This window comes from Saccostrea cucullata, unplaced genomic scaffold, assembly GCF_032062105.1.
Source record: "Saccostrea cucullata isolate Sc308-1 unplaced genomic scaffold, CSIRO_AGI_Scuc_v1 ctg239, whole genome shotgun sequence".
Lineage (NCBI taxonomy): Eukaryota > Metazoa > Mollusca > Bivalvia > Ostreida > Ostreidae > Saccostrea > Saccostrea cuccullata.
This window is the reverse complement of record NW_026939884.1, coordinates 869,841-888,085: the sequence shown is the minus strand read 5'-3', so window position 1 is coordinate 888,085 and position 18,245 is coordinate 869,841. Positions and strand designations below refer to the sequence as shown.

The 18,245-nt window shown below is 34.2% G+C and overlaps 2 protein-coding genes across 2 annotated transcripts in view; one reads left to right on the top strand and one right to left on the bottom strand.

Annotated features, from left to right (window-relative positions):
• The window catches only part of LOC134254199 (uncharacterized), a gene marked incomplete at its 3' end in the record, with an annotated part of 58,551 nt that extends 47,687 nt beyond the window's left edge, over window positions 1-10,864 (bottom strand). The window contains exon 1 of the mRNA XM_062736746.1: window positions 10,775-10,864. The remainder of the gene's footprint in view (window positions 1-10,774) is intronic.
• A 3,144-nt stretch (window positions 10,865-14,008) lies between these two features.
• On the top strand, window positions 14,009-15,895 carry LOC134254198 (52 kDa repressor of the inhibitor of the protein kinase-like). Its single transcript, XM_062736745.1, has one exon. The coding sequence runs from the start codon at window positions 14,009-14,011 to the stop codon at window positions 15,893-15,895; it is 1,887 nt and encodes a 628-aa protein (XP_062592729.1).
• The last annotated feature ends 2,350 nt before the right edge of the window (window positions 15,896-18,245 follow it).

Here is an 18,245-nt window from a genome sequence, read left to right as displayed (position 1 = left end):
TGTATACTTTTGCCAAGTTTGAAAGCTCTAGGTCTAATAGTTTTCTAGTTATGAGCCGAACAGGATTTTTCCATATTTGGCTTTAGCATCTTTATTAAGGATCAGAGGACCTACTTTTTGTGCGCGACACACCGTCTACCCAAGAAGTATTAGTTGACAAAGTTTGATAATCCTAGGCCTAATAGTATTCAAGTTATGAGCCGTACACGAATGGACAGACGGACGGACGGACATGAAGCCTATAACATAATACGTCCCGTCTTAAGACGGGCGTATAAAAATGGTGCGATCAGACCCAAAATAGAACTTAGCCTAGATATTCATGTGATATATCTGTATACCAAATTTCATTTCAATATATGAAACGGTTGCAAAGAAAATGAACGGAAACTAAGTGGACCGACAGACCAACAGACAGCAGCAAAGCAATATGCCCTCCCTTCTTTGAAGGGAGGCATAAAAAGGCTGGTAAATAAATGTTTTGACAGGCAATAAATTACAATTAAGAGAATTAAAGAAGAGAGATCTTTCCTTCTGTTGTCGAATTCTCAGGAGATATAGATAACACATGATCAGAGATGCCCAACTTCCCACACTACGCTCATTAATTATCTTCAACTGGATACATGTCCACTCATATCTCCTTAAGGACAAATGGATCTATAGATTATAATTGGAATTTTTCTAAGTCCAAAGGGCATAACTCTGTAAAAAATGGCGCGATTGTACCCAAAACAGAACTTGACCTAGATATTTTCCTGATAAATCTGTATACCAAATTTCATTCCAGTATGTGCAACGGTTGTGAAGAAAATGAACGGAAACTATGTGGACCGACAGACCGACAGATCGACGGACAGCAGCAAAGCAATATGCCCTCCCTTCTTCGAAGGGGGGCATAAATATAGCTATTATTAATTTATTTGAAAGATTTCATGAGGTTTGCAGCACTTTTCAAATATCTTAAATTAATGCTTCTTGAGTTTATAATGTCCAAAAACTTGACAGGATACATTGAGAGTATGCCCTTGCAATAAATCGATTTATTAGGGCCCTTCTATTACTTTTTCTATGAATCTGCATACAAACACATGACAGTATCACTTGTCTGGAGAATGTACGGACAGTTTATAAATAAAATACTAAAATAGACATAGCATCCAAGTTAACGGCCTTTTATTTCACTGCAAATGATATTTTATTTGAGAACAAAAGACATTTTTCATTGTACAAAATGTGACTTGATCAGACTCTCACTGTGTACAAACTGCGTCATTTTTTCGAGATGACGTCACATTGACAAGTGCATTGCGATCGATGCATCGTTTATATACTGTTGTTTGGGATTTAACAAATGACAAAACTGCACATAATAGTAAGTTTGTATGTACTATACAGCTATCCAGCTGTTTGAAATAGCAAATAATTTAATTTTGTGGTATTTTGAAGACTTTATATTATGTGTGACGTCATAGTAAACAGTTCCCGTACAAATTAGGCCACGCCTCCTTACTGTAACCTTAACTGTGCTGCGTAAAGTGTTTATTATATTTTACCTGCATGAAGATGGATATTTCTAACCAAAATGAATATTATAATTTAAAAACAATATTTGGAGAATTTCCAAAAGTAAAAAAAACACATTCTCAATGACATGATTATTACTTATCTTAAAGTTCATAAAGTATGTACAAAAAATTAAGTGGACACAAAAATTCTTACGTAATCACATCATTCTTTTTCGGAAAAGACCAATTAACTGTTTTAAAAACTGCTTGTGTCTATTTTTATGGGGAATTTTATGGGATTTATGAATTTGTACACCATGTCATTTACAAATTGTAGCAACTAAAGATTATAAGATATTCAACAAAAATATATCAATACTCCGACTGTGCATTGAAATAAAATAATATGTTGAAATTAAGGTATAGACCCTTACAGAAAAAACTAATAGAAACTTATAAGTGTTTTATAATCCACTTATTAGCAGCTTATAAGTCACTTATAAATTTTGAAATTTACTTGTAAGTGTACTATAAGTCAAAGTAAGTATAAGTGAGGAACGGATTTCGTTAATACTTCACTTATAAGAAGATGAGCTACTTATCAGTGAATATTTCACTTATACCACACTTATAAGTGAAGATTAGTATGGTATGAGCAAGTATAAGTGTGGACTTAGAATTTTTACCCTCTACTAGACTTCTCTCAAGGAGCACTATGGGTATTCAAGGTAGCCAATCAGAAAGTTTGTCTCTGGCACTCTCTGCAGAGATAAGCGACAAGAATTTGAAACCAAGTTTGTGTCTGTGAAAGGATGTTGGAGATTTTAGATTTATTTTGAGTATGACTTCACATCAGGTACAACAAGTAAGTTCTATTTACATCATCTCTCTATTTTAACTTCCTTTGCCTGAAATTTGGAATCAATTGACTCAGTTGCTTTCAGATTTCATAAATTTGAAGAAGCCTCAAGGTCATTAAATCTTGTTGCCTTTTTGTTCAACATATTCTTGTTTGTAAACTGAATTAATATGTTAACTTTGCATCATCAAAGAAATGTCATATGAAAGGGATTTTTTTTCATAAAATTTTTACTTGATTATTTCATCTAAAGTGCAGATACATGTGTTTATGTAAAAAAATAGCTTTGAACATATCATGCAACCCCTGCATGGTTGGAAGTTCTGTTCTAAATTAAGATCTTACAGGTAGTGTTGTACTTCACTTATAAGTCACTTATAGTCACTTATAAGTGACTAATACTTGATAACGTATGAAGGGTTAATGCTTGACTTATAAGTCACTTATAGTCACTTATAAGTGACTATACTGCATAAAGCATAAGTGGCTAATACTGGCTTATAAGTCACTTATAGGCCAAGCAGCTCATTTGCATATAAAATCCTAATGAGTAACTTATTAGTCACTTAAAAGTTAAATGTATCAGTGAAGTGTAAGTCCAGAATAAACAACTTATAAGTAAAAGAATAAATCACTTAAAAGTCACTTATCAGAAATTTCTGTAAGGGGAGGTACAAAAACCAGATTGAGGCAAGTGTTAGCTGGTCTTAGCGCATGACAGTATCTGAAAATCCCCCCTCCCCCAAAAGAAGTTGAGGTGAAAGCATTATGATATTGTTAAATTAAATTTATCAAATTTAATTAATTTTTTTCTAAGCAAGGTTTATAATTACCTTTCAAAAGTTTCTGCATAAATGTCCTAACAATAAAGCTAATACTGAACAAAAAGCTTATTAATAAGCTTTCAGTATATTGTAAGATCGAGACATCAATTTAAGGTTGATGATCAAGCTTATTTTAAAAAAATCAAGATTTAATGGCCAAACTACAAGTTAAAAGCCGATATGCATGAGGGGACATCAACAAAACAGTTGAAAACACAGGATCTGCCAGCTAGGTCAAGTACATACCAACTGAGTCAACCAACAATTAAGTGTCTATCTCCATACATGCACGCATATATGTCAATGACATATGAGATTAGAGAAAATCTTCACGGCTGGACTTCAGGAAACTAACCCAGAATCCCTTCACCACTTAATTGTTATATTGCGCTCTTCCAAATGAGTGATACTTGATCAACAAAAACTAAAGAATAAATTGTTCTAAGACTTTATCCTATGTGGCGGTCAGCTGGGAGTGGCCAGATAGCTCAGTCGGTAGTGCACCTGACTGGAGCTTCAGTGGCCCGGATTCGGATCCCGGTCTGGTCCGCTGCATTTTCTCCTCTCTCATTACACATATAACCATGATAACTGAACTCTGTATTAGTGTATGCTTCATTTATATTTATGTGTGTACTTTGATTGTGATTTGACATTTTAATTAATTCACATTGCTTACATCGGTACAAATCAGAATATCAAATCTAAAATATTTTGTAAACATAATTTATATATATATATACCTTTAAAAGCCCTTTTAAATATTAAATTTAAAATTTAAATTTTCTGGAAGTCATTATTGTGCTGTACACAAATTTAACTCTCTCAACTTACAAAATCATCATGAAATATGCCTTAAAGAGTCATTTAAATTATGAGTTTCTTAGATTATAAATATAGTTACATAAATTACTATAAAAACTGTTTATTATACCGGCAGTCCAGATAAGAATTAATGCCATGCTAATGTATCAATAGGAAGTGTCACTATATTAACCTGTAAGGGCTGCATACGTCAGTCTTATTGATTTTTGTCTGGAAAAATATCTTCTTATCATAATATCGATCTTTGGTTAAATCTTTTGTGTTTGAACCCTTATGTTTGGATGCACTGATTCCAAAACACTTATGTTTAACAAGAGGCCCACGGGCCTTATAGGTCACCTGAGTATCATGCAACAACTTTCCAGTGATTGTATTTGGTTCGTGTTTTAATCCAAAAGCCATGAAATTCACAAATTTGGAAAGAGGCACCATTGCTTAACAAAGGGCAGATTTCAAAGCATTAATTTATTTTTAGTTAAAGTACCCCCCTGGTACCTCTGACCCAGCGTCCCTGAAATTATCTATTTTGAAAGAGGCCCCTTTCTTCATTACAAGGCCAGCATTTTTTTTTTATGTTTAGGTTTAGTTATGAACATGAGAATAAAAATGTTCTGAATGAGAAGAAAATAATTTTTTTTTTGTTAAATCAATTATTATTATTTGTACATTCTTTTTTTATACCATTCTGATAGGCTTTTTACCACTGGACACATAAGGCCATAATAAAAATATTCCTAGATTCTCATCCCCGCCCGCCCCGATTTTATACCCCCGCCTCGATTTTTTTTATTTCTGTTTTTCTTCGTCTTAATTCTGATCGGGATCGGTATTCATCTACCATTCTACTTTCGTTTTAAATCCCGCGAAAGTCGACATGATTTTGACAGCTGAAATGACGGTTATTGCTGCAATACATGCGTATATATTTTAAACAAGGATCATTGGTTGAAAAAGATTGGTGATGATGTGAAGTAAGAGATAATTGAACCTTTACTATGACTTTTATTTGGGTATTGTAGATAAAATTACACCGATTGACCAGGTCAATAAAAAATCTGCAAAATTGAAAAAAATAAAAATATAAAATAAAAGCCGCCCGCCCGCCTCGATTTAAAAAAAAATTCGGATGAGAATCTAGCAATTTATTTATTATGGCCTAATGCTTACAAATATGAAAGTAGAACATTGCTTATTTCATCATCTGCCAGTTTGGGCCAGTTATATAAATTTTGTGATGTTGGTCAATATGTATGTAAAAAAATCAATTCTTTAAATGTCTTTCAATATATCTTCATTTTTTGATATGTGTTAGGTGAATGTGTAGGCATTGTTCTAAAATTTACTTGATGCCTAAAATTATATAATTCCTATCACAAAACAGACAGGGAGTATTAGGGAGTAGGGTGAACATTTTTTCAATTAAGTGTGAAATAATTTAACTGGCTGATGCAAATGATACTTCATGCCTGTATATATTTGTATATTTTTGCCTTTTAATAGTTGAATTTTTTCTTTATTTCTTCAGGTTATTGTTTATTTCTTCCTCAAATGGACTCAAATTCTCCCATAGTTTTATTCATTACATATGATGCATAAGCAATTAACCCTTTTCTGAAGAATGATGCTTAGACTGTAAGCTATAACAGAGATCTAAACAATGTCGCTGACAATATGCAATAGCTACCACTGGCAGTTTAAAACCTGGGGGAGGAAAATAATTTACAGAGAAATACTTTTGAAACTAACACATAATTATCTCACCGGCATGTCATTGTGCAACAAAGTCGTCAGCATTTTATTTGTCCTTTGAACGGGTGAAACGTTTTGAATGGCACTGGAATCGATGAATTTTACACTTAACCAAGCTATCTTCTCAGATAGATCTAGCATTATTTACCCGCCATTTCATCTTAAAACCGGAAGTGCGACTTTGTAAATTTGAAATCTCGATCCCGACTCAAATTTGACATCGGATAGAAAAAATTGTTTTATTTTTTCTGAAAATTCTAAACCTTGAGCGGAGGGTTTATAAAACTGAAAATAAAATAAATCCTGGCCTTAAGTATGTAATTAGATCATTAGCATATTAACCAGGAGCAAAGGATAAGATGTTCAAAGAATTCATGCATTTCACTATATAATCATTAGAGCCCCACCCTAAAACAAGAACCCTTGACCCTGGGGCCATAAAATTCACAATTTTGGTAGAGGCAATCTTGCTCATCATAACTATGTACTTAGTTAGTTTATTTAATACCCAGGAGCAGAGAAGAAGATTTTCAAAGAAATAATGTATTTTCACTATATAATCAATAGAGCCTCGCCCTAACACCAGAACCCTTGACCATGGGGCCATAAAATTCACAATTTTGGTAGAGGCACTCTTGCTCATCATAACTATGTACTTAGTTGGTTTATTTAATACCCAGAAGCAGAGAAGAAGATTTTCAAAGAAATAATGCATTTTCACTACCTACTTATTTAGCCCCGCCCTAACACTAGAACCCCTGACCCCAGGGCCATGAATTTCACAATTTTGGTAGAGTACTCATTGCTGATTACAATCATGCAAACAGATTGACTGCTTGATGTCCAGGAGTAAAGAAGAAGATTTTTAAAGATTGCATTAATTTTAGTGGTTTTGGCCCCACCCCTCAGGCCCCAGGGGGGCAGGGATCATGAAATTCACAATTTTTGTTCCCCTTCACCCATACATGCTTTGTGCCAAATATGGTTAAAATTGGTTCAGTGGTTTCAGAGAAGAAGCTGAAAATGTTCAAATGTTAACACACGACGGACGACGACGGACGAAAACAGATAGCAATAGGTCACCTGAGTTTACTCAGGTGACCTAAAAACATAATGCCCATGGATCCCAATGCTCACCTGACCAAATCATCACTCTTCCTGAAGAATGAATATATAGGAATATGTATCATTTGATTGTAAATATCCACTGATTTACCTATTTTACAAATTAGAAAACAGCAAGTTTATTTTCTAATGAGCTCTATGGATGACCATTGTATAGCCACTAACCAAAAGGTTAGGGGTCATATAAAATGTTAATTTAGAATACTATTACTATAATGCAGTATCTCTTTATGTCAAAATCAAATCATGACAGCATGGAGATCTACCAGATGGCTTGGCTATCACATTATTGTTAATCCCTTTGAAGTTTAATTAGTTAATATAGCGTGAGAGTTAGCTACAGTGTGTTAGCTCTAGTTAGGACATGCAGCTAGCAGACCCAGTCATAGATGTGTATACATAATGTACTTCTGTAATAAAGACTGGAAATGACATTCCTACTTATGTCTTAATCCTTCAAGGTTTTATGTCAAGGACAGTAACCAACTCTAATGGTTACCGCGTGACCATGTGTTGTAGGGTGCACTACTTATTTCGGGTGGACCCCTACCCTCCCCGACGGCCGGTCACAACTGTATTACATCATAACCATAATTGGCATCAAAAGTATATTGTTAACTGTTTTAAAATGACAGTTGAATGGAATAACAGGTTTTTTTAGGTCTAAAGTAGGAGTGAAACGGTTCACCGTGGTATCGATTCACCACGGTATTTTTTCTCGGTTCGATACACAGTACATGTACAAAATCTCTATTTTTAGTTCCTTTTTCGGTCGGGATCGTCATTCAGTCGGGTTCAGCATTAAGGAATGAACATGCTCCTTCGTATAATTATAGTTCAAAAACGTAAATTTTTGTGGACTTAAAGTTATGTAAAATAATTTTTAACAGTCAAATCAATCAAATTGATTTCTTCTATCCATTTTGCACATATATTATTTGACTAGATTATTTAAGTAAAAGGAAGCATAAAACAACACCAGAATTTGTTTCCTTCTATCAAAATGCATCGTATCGAAAATAACCAACCGAGACCAAATTTTACAATATGTATCAAACCATGAAGGAGGTATATCGTTTCACCCCTAGTCTAAAACTAGAGGTACTGTGAGCACTGAGCTTACTAAATGATACCCCCATCTCCTATACATGATTATAATTGCTATACGTCCATCATGTCCATGTTTTACTTTGGGAGACCCAAAATAAGTGTCAGAACATAAAATTAAGTTAAACAGGAGGTACACAATATGGCTGTGTATGGAATACAAAATTTTGATACCATATGAAACAGTATTTTATCACATGTTTACCACTTTTTCCCATAGATATGACTCATTGGATATTTTTTTGATATAATATCCAGCAGTCTAGTGCAGTTGACTTGAGATGACAGAATGGTTTTTGCGTTAGCATGATGAAGTAAAATAAAGTGGACTCCTATATAAAAACAGTGTAAAAATTTGGTTGTGAAGTATTAAACATGGGATAAAAAGAATCTCCCATGATTTGTAATTGGATACATGACTTATCCAACTCGTTATGTGTTTTTATCCCCTTCCCAAGGCTTAGTGATTAAAAAACACACAACTTATTGGATTAAAATCATATCCAACTCAAATCTTGGAGTCTTTAAGAAGTCTATCAAAAAGTCTTGTATAAATTAGTTAATGTATAAATTTTATAACAAAAACTGATTGTTTTATAATCCATTTCATAATTTATGTCTTATGGTCAAAATGTCTTTAAAATTCAAACTTTTAACATCTATACAACATGTTGAGAGAAAGTTGTTTATATACTATGTATATACAAATTATCTGTATATACTATACATCCTTGAATATATCGATATGTATCAATAAACTAGAGGTACTGTGAGCAATGAGCTCACTAAATGATACCATAATGTCCATGTGTTGCTATATATATTGTTTTACGGTAATGTGTAAAGAGGAGTAACTCGTCCTATCAAATGTTATCCAGAAGCTTCTATATGTGACGTCATAGGTTAACATATAATGGCAATGTCCATGTTTTGCTATGGGAAACCTAAAATATGTGTCGAATAAAAAAGTAAATTAGGAGGTGCATAATGGCAAAATGTTATAAAGATTCCGTGAAAGTTTCATTAAATTTCACTCAGTAGTATAGGAGGAGTTGCGGAAAAGAGATAAAGTGTAACAGATGGACGGATGGATGGAAATCCTGATTACTATATACCCTCCCACTTTTCAAGCAGGGGGTATAATAAATATATTGATATACAAGTATTGCCACAGCCCTGCAATATGGCACTATGTAACAAACTTTCTGTGAAACTGTCTTATTAAATTTCATTCAGTGGTAATTATGAGAAGTTGCAGATACAAAATGCATCGGTACCCAAAAGCATAACAGATAGACAGAAATCCCAATCACTATAATATATATACCCTCCCACTTTTCAAGCTAGGGGTATCAAAAGCAACATTTTGTTGAAATTGGGAAAAAATATCACGATATTCATTTATTTTCATAACCATGTTATGGTTATATGTTTTGAGTATTTAACAAAAGACTTAACAAATGTACAGGTAAAGATGAAGATTTTCATATAAATAATGTCTTTTCACCCCTAATTTCACAATGTTGTAAAGGACTCATGATCATTGTTTGTTGTAAGGCCAAAAGAAAAAATACTCTTGTTTCCTGTCCCCTGACCCCAAAAAATAGGGAAGGTAGGTATAGGTAGGGAAAATATTTTATTTTGAGAAAAAATTTTATTTTCAAAATTCAATGGATGCAGGACATATAGCATATAATAAAAAATAAAACAGTATGTTAACAGTTTACAAAGCAGATTTGTTAATAAAGATTTATAAAGTAAAGGTATCCTGTACACCTGTGATGTAATAGTTCTATAAATATTGTTAGTCGACTTTAGTATTTCAGGAAAATAGCCCTCCAAAATGAAAATGTAATAAAAACTTTTAGGGTCGGAGGGTAAAATGTAGGGTAGGTCGGGTGACAGGAAACAATAGTATATTTTATTTTGGCCTAATCATGTCAATAATTTTATTACTTGTCAAGGAGTAGAGAAAAAGATTTCTCTAAATTAATTACAATATTTTTTATGGTTTTGGCCCCACCCATCAGCATGATCATCAGGCCCTTGGGTGGCATTGGACCGTAAAATTTAGTTAATTTAAAAAGTTTGATATATCCCCTTTTAGTCTCCTGATAGATGCTCTATATATTACCAAATTTGGTTGAAATTGATCAAGTGGTTTATTAGAAGGACCTCAAAATGTCCAAAAGTGTACATTTTACCATCAAATGATGTACGAAGGATGTTTCTGTAAAAGTTTTCTTTATACACATGATATATCAGATAAATGGCACTGTGAATTCATGACCGTCACATCACAGTGCATTCACCATGTTGACTATAGCCATAAAATTCATCATTTTTAATAGACACACTGTCACTAAGAGTCTATGATGCTATTTTATAATGCATAATTGTCGGTTAAAACTATAAGCAAGAGTTTCACTTTTTCAGAAATTCACAGGACCACTGGAACCTGTATACTAATACAGGACCAAAACGGGCCCTAATTGAAACCAGTTCTTTACAAATTTACAAAATGTGAGAATCATTGATTCAGTCGAATATAATTCCCTAACCTTCCTCAAAGCATATTTCTGGTAAGAAGCGTGAAGAGATTACTTGAATAATTATCCATTTTATCGTATTAAACAAACACGTTTTTTCCCAATACATGTACTGCGATAAATCTACTTTCGCTTTACAAAAAAGAAAGAAATATTGGATATACACACTATCAACATGATCAAGAAAAAAATGAAGATATTCATCATTAAACTGTACAGTAAAATTACCTCCATCGCATGTCCAATCCTTTTTTGTGTGTCGTCTGTCTTTCTTGAATTATTTACTTCCTGATTTTCATTCTTTTGTGTATTACGTTTCCATTGAAATACTAAAGAGGGTGTAGGGTGGTTTCGCTCCCATTACGTGTTCGCGGCGAGTGTGATCGCGCCGAGTGGTTTCGCCCCATTTATTTACATGTAAGACATGGGTAGTATACACAGTGGCGGATTTAGAGGGGGGCCTTTGTGATCACAAAGAAAAAAAAAGAAGAACTAATTATGAAAAAATGAGATAAAATTAGACACTAGGTGTGCTAAAAATGTTGAATTCAAAGTCGTGAATGAAATATACACTACATATCATTATGGCTGGGGTTCAATTGTTTCATTATACCCCCCGCTTGAAAAGCGGGAGGGTATATAGTAATCGTTAATTCCGTCCGTCCGTCTGTACGTCCGTCCGTCCGTCTGTCCGTCCGTCCGTCCGTCCGTCTGTTACGCTCTGGGGTACCCATCTCTTATCCGCAACTCCTCTCATACCACTGAATGAAATTTGATGAAACTTTCACAGAATCTTTATTTATTACATATTGCCATTGTGCACCTCCTATTTTACTTTTTGATCCGACACATATTTTTGGTTTCCCGGCCACAGGAAAACATGGACTTTTTCACCAGTTATAACCATATGGGAGGCGGGGGGTATCATTTAGTGAGCTCATCGCTCACAGTGCCTCTAGTTTCATTATAGAATGTGTTGTTAGTTTCTAACTGTTGACAGTTCTTTCCTGTAACGTGTTTCAGGATATCAATTAATGCCATTTACCCATGCGTACATGCGGGTTATCAAATTTATGACTTAGATCTCAGTGATGTGTTTCTTTTAATGTTACACTTAGCTCTCCCTAATTTCACTCCTGTAAATTAATGATTGTATGGGTTTTCCCTATTGTATTAACTACACCTCTCTATTCAGCCGTGATTGTGTATAGTGAGTTCAGTTAACTCAATTTATAATATTTTCCGAAGTTTAACTTCAAAATGAACCATTCGATCTATGAAAGTTCATTGAAGGAAATTGAGAGTAAACTCTCAAACTCTTGTAAAGAAACTCGAAAAAAAACTTTATGAGGACAACCTTGCCCGTGCACTGCTGCCTGGGGATATTAAGGAAATACTAGGGGAGGATATGGTGTGCTTGACCCCATGACAACTGGGAACGGGAATTGCCTTTTTAATGCAATTTCACTTGCGTTGACAGGTAATGAATCAATACATATTTCTCTTAGACTCGTTTTCGACAATGAAATCTAGATATTCTCTGATATATCTGTTAACAATTATTGGATCTTAAAAAATGTTTAAAGCTTTTGATATATGCAACAAAATTTAGATATCTCAACTTTTGCGTCGGGCAGTCTGTAATTAGATAACTTGAAATTGAAGACAAGACAAGACAAGACTTTATTCTCATAAACTGTACAAAACAGTATAGAGAGGATATTACATAAAATATTTACAATTAATTAACTAAGCATGCGTGAGACAAAGAAAAAAAGAAAGAAAAAAAATGACAATGTCACAGACCAAGAGAGCCGACTCTCTCCATTATAGTTCCAATAAATTTACATAACTTAATTAATTTTTCCCTGCTGTTCAAATTAAATAGTTGGTCAAACTTAAAAACATTAGGATTTGCATAATAATACTTGGGCAATAGATTTAATCTAGAATTCTTAATGTATGGGTCAGTGCATTTAAATAAATAATGAAATTCATCTATTTCCTTGCATAAACACAAGTGACAAGTGAAAGACCGTAAGTTTGTTCAAATATTTTTAATTAATATGTTATTAACAATTTTATTTCAAAATGAATGATTCAAGTATCGGGTACAAGTATTACAAATAGCAATAAAAATTGAAATTATCATATGTATATAATAAATAATTTTTTTTTTAATTTCCCCTTTATATTGAGAGCTCGCTTATCCTTTGAGACTAGTCTTTAAAGATTTATTATATAGTAATACAATTATTTAAAATATTATCATAATGGTATAATTTATCAAATAATTTTGATGATTTTATTCGATCAGTATTATGTTAAACATATTCATGCTCTATATCGGCATATATATCTTGTTTTCAGGTGATGAATCCCTAAGCAAAACGTTACGAGTAGCAATAGCATGCGAACTGCATTTGTATTCAGAATTTTATGCCAATCATCCAAAACTCACTGAAAGTTCCAAGCATCGCGAAATAATGACGCAAGATCAGAATACACTATTTTCATTTACACTCTCTGATGAGGCTGATAAATTATTTAATGACACAAGATGTAAGAAGTCTGCGGTTCAAGAGGAAGCAAACAGAACCTTAAAAGAGGGATGTTGGTCAGGTTTGCAACAAATATTTGCAGTTAGCTCTGTATTACGAAAACGCATTTTTGCAGACTATCCTGAGTGCAATTTCGGTATTAGACCTCTTATGCATGGCTTGATAAACCCAAGAGAAGAATGCCTAGATTCTGATATTATTAGTATTCTTTGGTCAAGAGATGGGAATTTGGACAATACACCAAATGTAGTTTTTCAGCCAAATCACTTTGTCCTCTTGGATATTAAAGATTCGGGATGGACCATAGCTGGAAAACAAAAACGCAAGTTCAATGACGATCATTTAACTGAGCCATCATCTTCACCCAAAAAGAAAGTTTTCCAGCCAAAAATAAGTGATTTGTTTAAATCTCGACCGTCACCGAAAACAATCTCAGATAACATTGAAACAGATGATCCAGCTCCATGTGGCCTGGTAAACGAAAAGGAAATCCCAAAGACTTTTGTGCCTTCACAGTCGATACCTGAGGATATTCCACTCACAGATACCATTTCTTTTGGTGTTAAACCATTAGAAACCATGAATGATGAAATAAAAAACACCATAATAGCAAACCGAGTCTCCCGGAGAATTATAAATTCCCATCGAAAAAATATGTCGACAAAAAAAAGAAAAGTGGATTTCGATTGAGATCTTGTAGCATCAATGGTTTCAGCAATTTGATTTCATTTCATACTCAACAATAGATGATGGCGTCTACTGTTTAGCTTGCGTTTTCTTCCCAAAAGAAGGCTTGCGATCTAAGCAGTTAATTACTGAACCATATCGTAACTGAAAGGATGCTGTGGCAGATTTGAAGAATCATTCTCAATGTCACTATCACAAATCGTCTGCAGATGTAATGCGTCATTATCTTCAAACTTACAAAAATTCATCGTGTCGAATTGACAATATTTTAGACACCAAATTGCAAATTCAGGTTGCAAAAAATCGAAAAATCTTAACTTCTATCCTCAAGTGTGTCGAATTCTGTGGTCGGCAGGGTATTCCACTACGTTCCCATCGTGACGATGATACATGTGACGACAATACAAATTTGGGGAATTTGAAAGAACTATTGAAGCTTTGTTGTCACTTAGGAGAAGATGAACTTAAGGATCATCTTCAATCATGTGCGAAGAATGCCAAATATTCATCTAAAACTACACAAAATGAACTCTTGGATTCAGTAAAAATATATTTGCAGCGTGAGATCGTCAATAGAGTGAAACATCAAAAGTACAATGACTTTTTTGGAATTCAAGCTGACGAAGTTTCTGATGTGTCTAATAAAGAGCAGTTAGGATTGGTGATAAGATATCTTGAAGATGATGTACCTGTGGAAAGATTTGTTGAATATGTCGTATGTGAAAGTGTGACTGGTGAGGCATTGTCTGAACAAATTATTAAAACTATCAGCTCTTTAGGTTTAGATATGAACAAATGTCGTTCACAGTCATATGATGGTGCTGGGAATATGGCTGGAGCAAACAAAGGATGCGCCAGCAGGATAAAACGTTTGTTTCCAAGAGCAGAATATTATTATTGCATGAATCATGATCTGAACCTGGCTGTTGCAAAATCTTGTAGAATACCAGAAATACAGATCATGTTAGATACGTGCAAACAAATCGGATTATTTTTCAAATTTTCACCAAAGAGACAACATGCATTTCAAGCATCTGTTGATAATGTGAATGCAACAAGTAAGGAAGATGGAGAAAAGATAAAATCAAAATCAATAAAAACACTTTGTGAGACTCGATGGATTGAAAGGCACACAACTGTTCAAAACATCGCACATGCATACGAAGCCCTGACTGATTGTTTAACAAATATTGTTTATGGGAAAAATGGCTGGGATGTAAAGAGTATCACAGAGTCTAATGGGCTACTATCAAGTCTTTGTAGTTCGAAGTGGATTGTTGCGATACATGTATATCTGAAGTTTTCGGGATACCTCAAATCATTGAGTGGACTTCTTCAAGGACCAACACAAGACATTATATCTGCATTTCAGAAAGTCAACATTGTCATACAAGAGCTGGAGCAAATAAGAAGAGACAGTGACCATTCATTTAATGAAGTGTGGGATGAGTCAGAGATTATGGCTAAGAAAGTATCTACAACCTTAGCAGTCCCAAGAATGTGCAACAGACAAACATCAAGAAATAATGTTTCAGCAGATACCCCAGAACAGTACTTTTGTAGATCAGTCTTTATCCCTTACCTTGACCATCTGCTGTCTGAACTGAAATCTCGTTTTTCAACAGCAAATGCAATAACATCAAAGGCTCTTAGTTTAATACCTTCAAACTTGCATTTACTTGATGATCAGCAAGTACGTTCAATTGTAGATCATTTTGAAAATGATCTGCCATGCAAAGAACAATTTTTCAGTGAAATTCAGTTATGGAAAAGGGAATGGTCCAACCCAGAGTTGTCTATGTCACTGCCTGACAATCTCAGATCTACTATTCAACAAACCAACTCCAAATTCTACCCAAACATTTCTACAATTCTGAGACTTCTCCTTCTAATGCCAGTATCAGCTGCCTCTGTGGAAAGAAGTCATTCACACTTGAAGGATGTGAAAACCAAAAAACGATGTGTTATGTCAGAAGATCGCCTTAATTCATTGATGTTGTTATATATCCATCGTGATTTGCAACTTGATTACGATAAAATTATTGACATCTTTGCATCAAAACATCCTAGACGACTTCAACTGGCATACCCACTTTCTTGATGTTCATACATAGTTGCTTTTCTTGTTTGACAATACATGCAAATAATCATTTTTTGTTAGTTTTTATTTGTGTTATAATGTGAAAAATATAGCTGGAATAGCTAAAAAAAAAATGTCTTTAAAAACTAGCAAAACCCAGGAGCTTCCAGGGGCTTCGCCCCCTGGGCCCCCACCAGGGCTTCGCCCTGGTCCCACTGGGGGCCTTAAGGCGGCCCCCAGACACCCGGCCTTCTGGGCCCCCCCTTTCACCAAATCCTGGGATCCGCCACTGATACAGAATCGATTAGAGTGGCTTCCCCCCGATTACTCGTAATTATAACTTAGGTAGCTTGTGATTAATTAACCCCAAGCGTTAATGGCGTTTTATGTTGGATAATTATCCCAATTTGTTTAAATACTTAGAGTGAGACCATTTTTAGCCAAATTATGATCGACTATTTGAACAAATTTGATCGTCTAATTTGGAATAATTTAGGACTGGATGTTAATGTTGATTTTTCAATGAAGGTTGTCATTACTTTACAGTTTTCCCGCAATGAAGACGGTACGAAATCGTACTCAAAATATTATTCATTGACAGCTAAGAAATAATGCTAGTAGTTTAAATGGTGATTTACTGAAAGATTATATTAGTGATGGTTCAAAATGTGAAAACTGTGATTTTCATAGGGAAAATGCATATCATTTTTTCTTTGAATGCCCATGGTTATGTTGAGCAAAGAAACACTCTTTTAAATTGTATATCTAGTATAGACCTGCAACATCCTATTCCTACATCCCTAAATCTGTTATTATTCGGTGATAGTAATATTTCTTATGCAAAAAATACGAAACTATTTGATTTTGTTCACAGATATATATCACAAACCAAAAGGTTTCATAAATGAAGTGTAACTATGAAATATTTATTCTAGTTCTTGCCTAAATCAAATACACATTCATTGTATGATTATAAATTGCTGTAGTTCTCTTTTTTTCTCTCGATTTTTTCCTTTCATTTCCACATTTATAAACCGGTATTCATTTGTCGTTGTTTTTTTTTTTCTTTCTTTTTCACTCTTCACTCATGTATTTTTCTTTCCCCTATAATCCATTCAAATTTGTGTTAGCTATATATAACTTATTGGTCATATATAAACCTGTTGCTATATGTGTATTAATTAACCTGGAGAGGGCTTATATAGGCTATGCCTGCTGCCCAATCCGTTTAATGTATTTACATAATAAAATATGTTCAAATCAAAATCATTAATGATACAAATACAAAGCTATTTAAACGGCTATGACTTGTTCTCATGTGAATAAAACATAAGCGAACATATATTTTCGGTAAGGGTGGTTATATAGGGAGTATGCAGGAGCCCCCCCCCCCCCCCCCCCCGTCGATCATTATATCGTTTTTCATGGCAACTAAAATAGATAAAAAAAACATTTCAAATTGATACGACTGGTAAGGTTTATTTACATTTTAAAATTCTGCTTCTCTCTTGTATTTGGCTAGAACTTAATTAAATGCAAACAAGTAATAATCTGTATCATTTTATCAGTGAATCATATAATAAAATTATTATTGCTGTTTTTTTTTCGGTCAATACAATGATTTAGCTATCTGAGGAGTACAATATTCACCGAGCCCAAAGGGCGAGGTGAATATTATACTCCCCAGAGGGCTAAATCATTGTATTGACCTAAAAAACAGCCATAATTGTATAGTATTGACCTAAAAAAAACAGCATATATATATCTAACTCCGAATTACACTCCCCTCAGAAACGCACTCATTAATTCATGGTCGGAAACCCACGGGTGATCTCGTCTTTCCAGGGGCGTAGCAACCGGGGGGGGGGGGGCCTGCCCCCCCCCCCACTTTTTTTCCCAACCTTACTCATACTATAGGAAATGTTAATAGAAAGCATGGTTGCCCCCCCCCCCCACTTTTAGTGATGTACCGGAAATTGGTATTGAAAGTAGTTGACACTGAAAAAAAGTTAACATCCCCCCCACAAATCACAAAATTTTACCAAAATCAATAATATAATAATTAACTTACGACTTTTCAACTTTTGCAGTTATTTCCCACGATAAATTAAAGTCCAGGCTTTCTGATATCATTGACGGAGCCCTGCTTTTTCAATAAAAATGGAACTCTTAAATTTACTTATAACTTGTCATTAATGGTCATTTGCAAAATTCTGATTGTACACACTCTGAAGTTGATATTAAAAAAATGCTCGAGTTTCTGATTGACAATGTCTATATATTTATGTGGTTTTGGAGACCAGGGTCCTCCAACAATTAATCTATTTGAATCCCCACGGGTACCAATATAGCGTCCCGTTATTAGCAGATC

What these genes read in the sequence shown, in the direction of transcription:
- LOC134254198 (XM_062736745.1), top strand. Translation starts at nt 14,009, where the DNA reads ATGCGTCATTATCTTCAAACTTACAAAAATTCATCGTGTCGAATTGAC.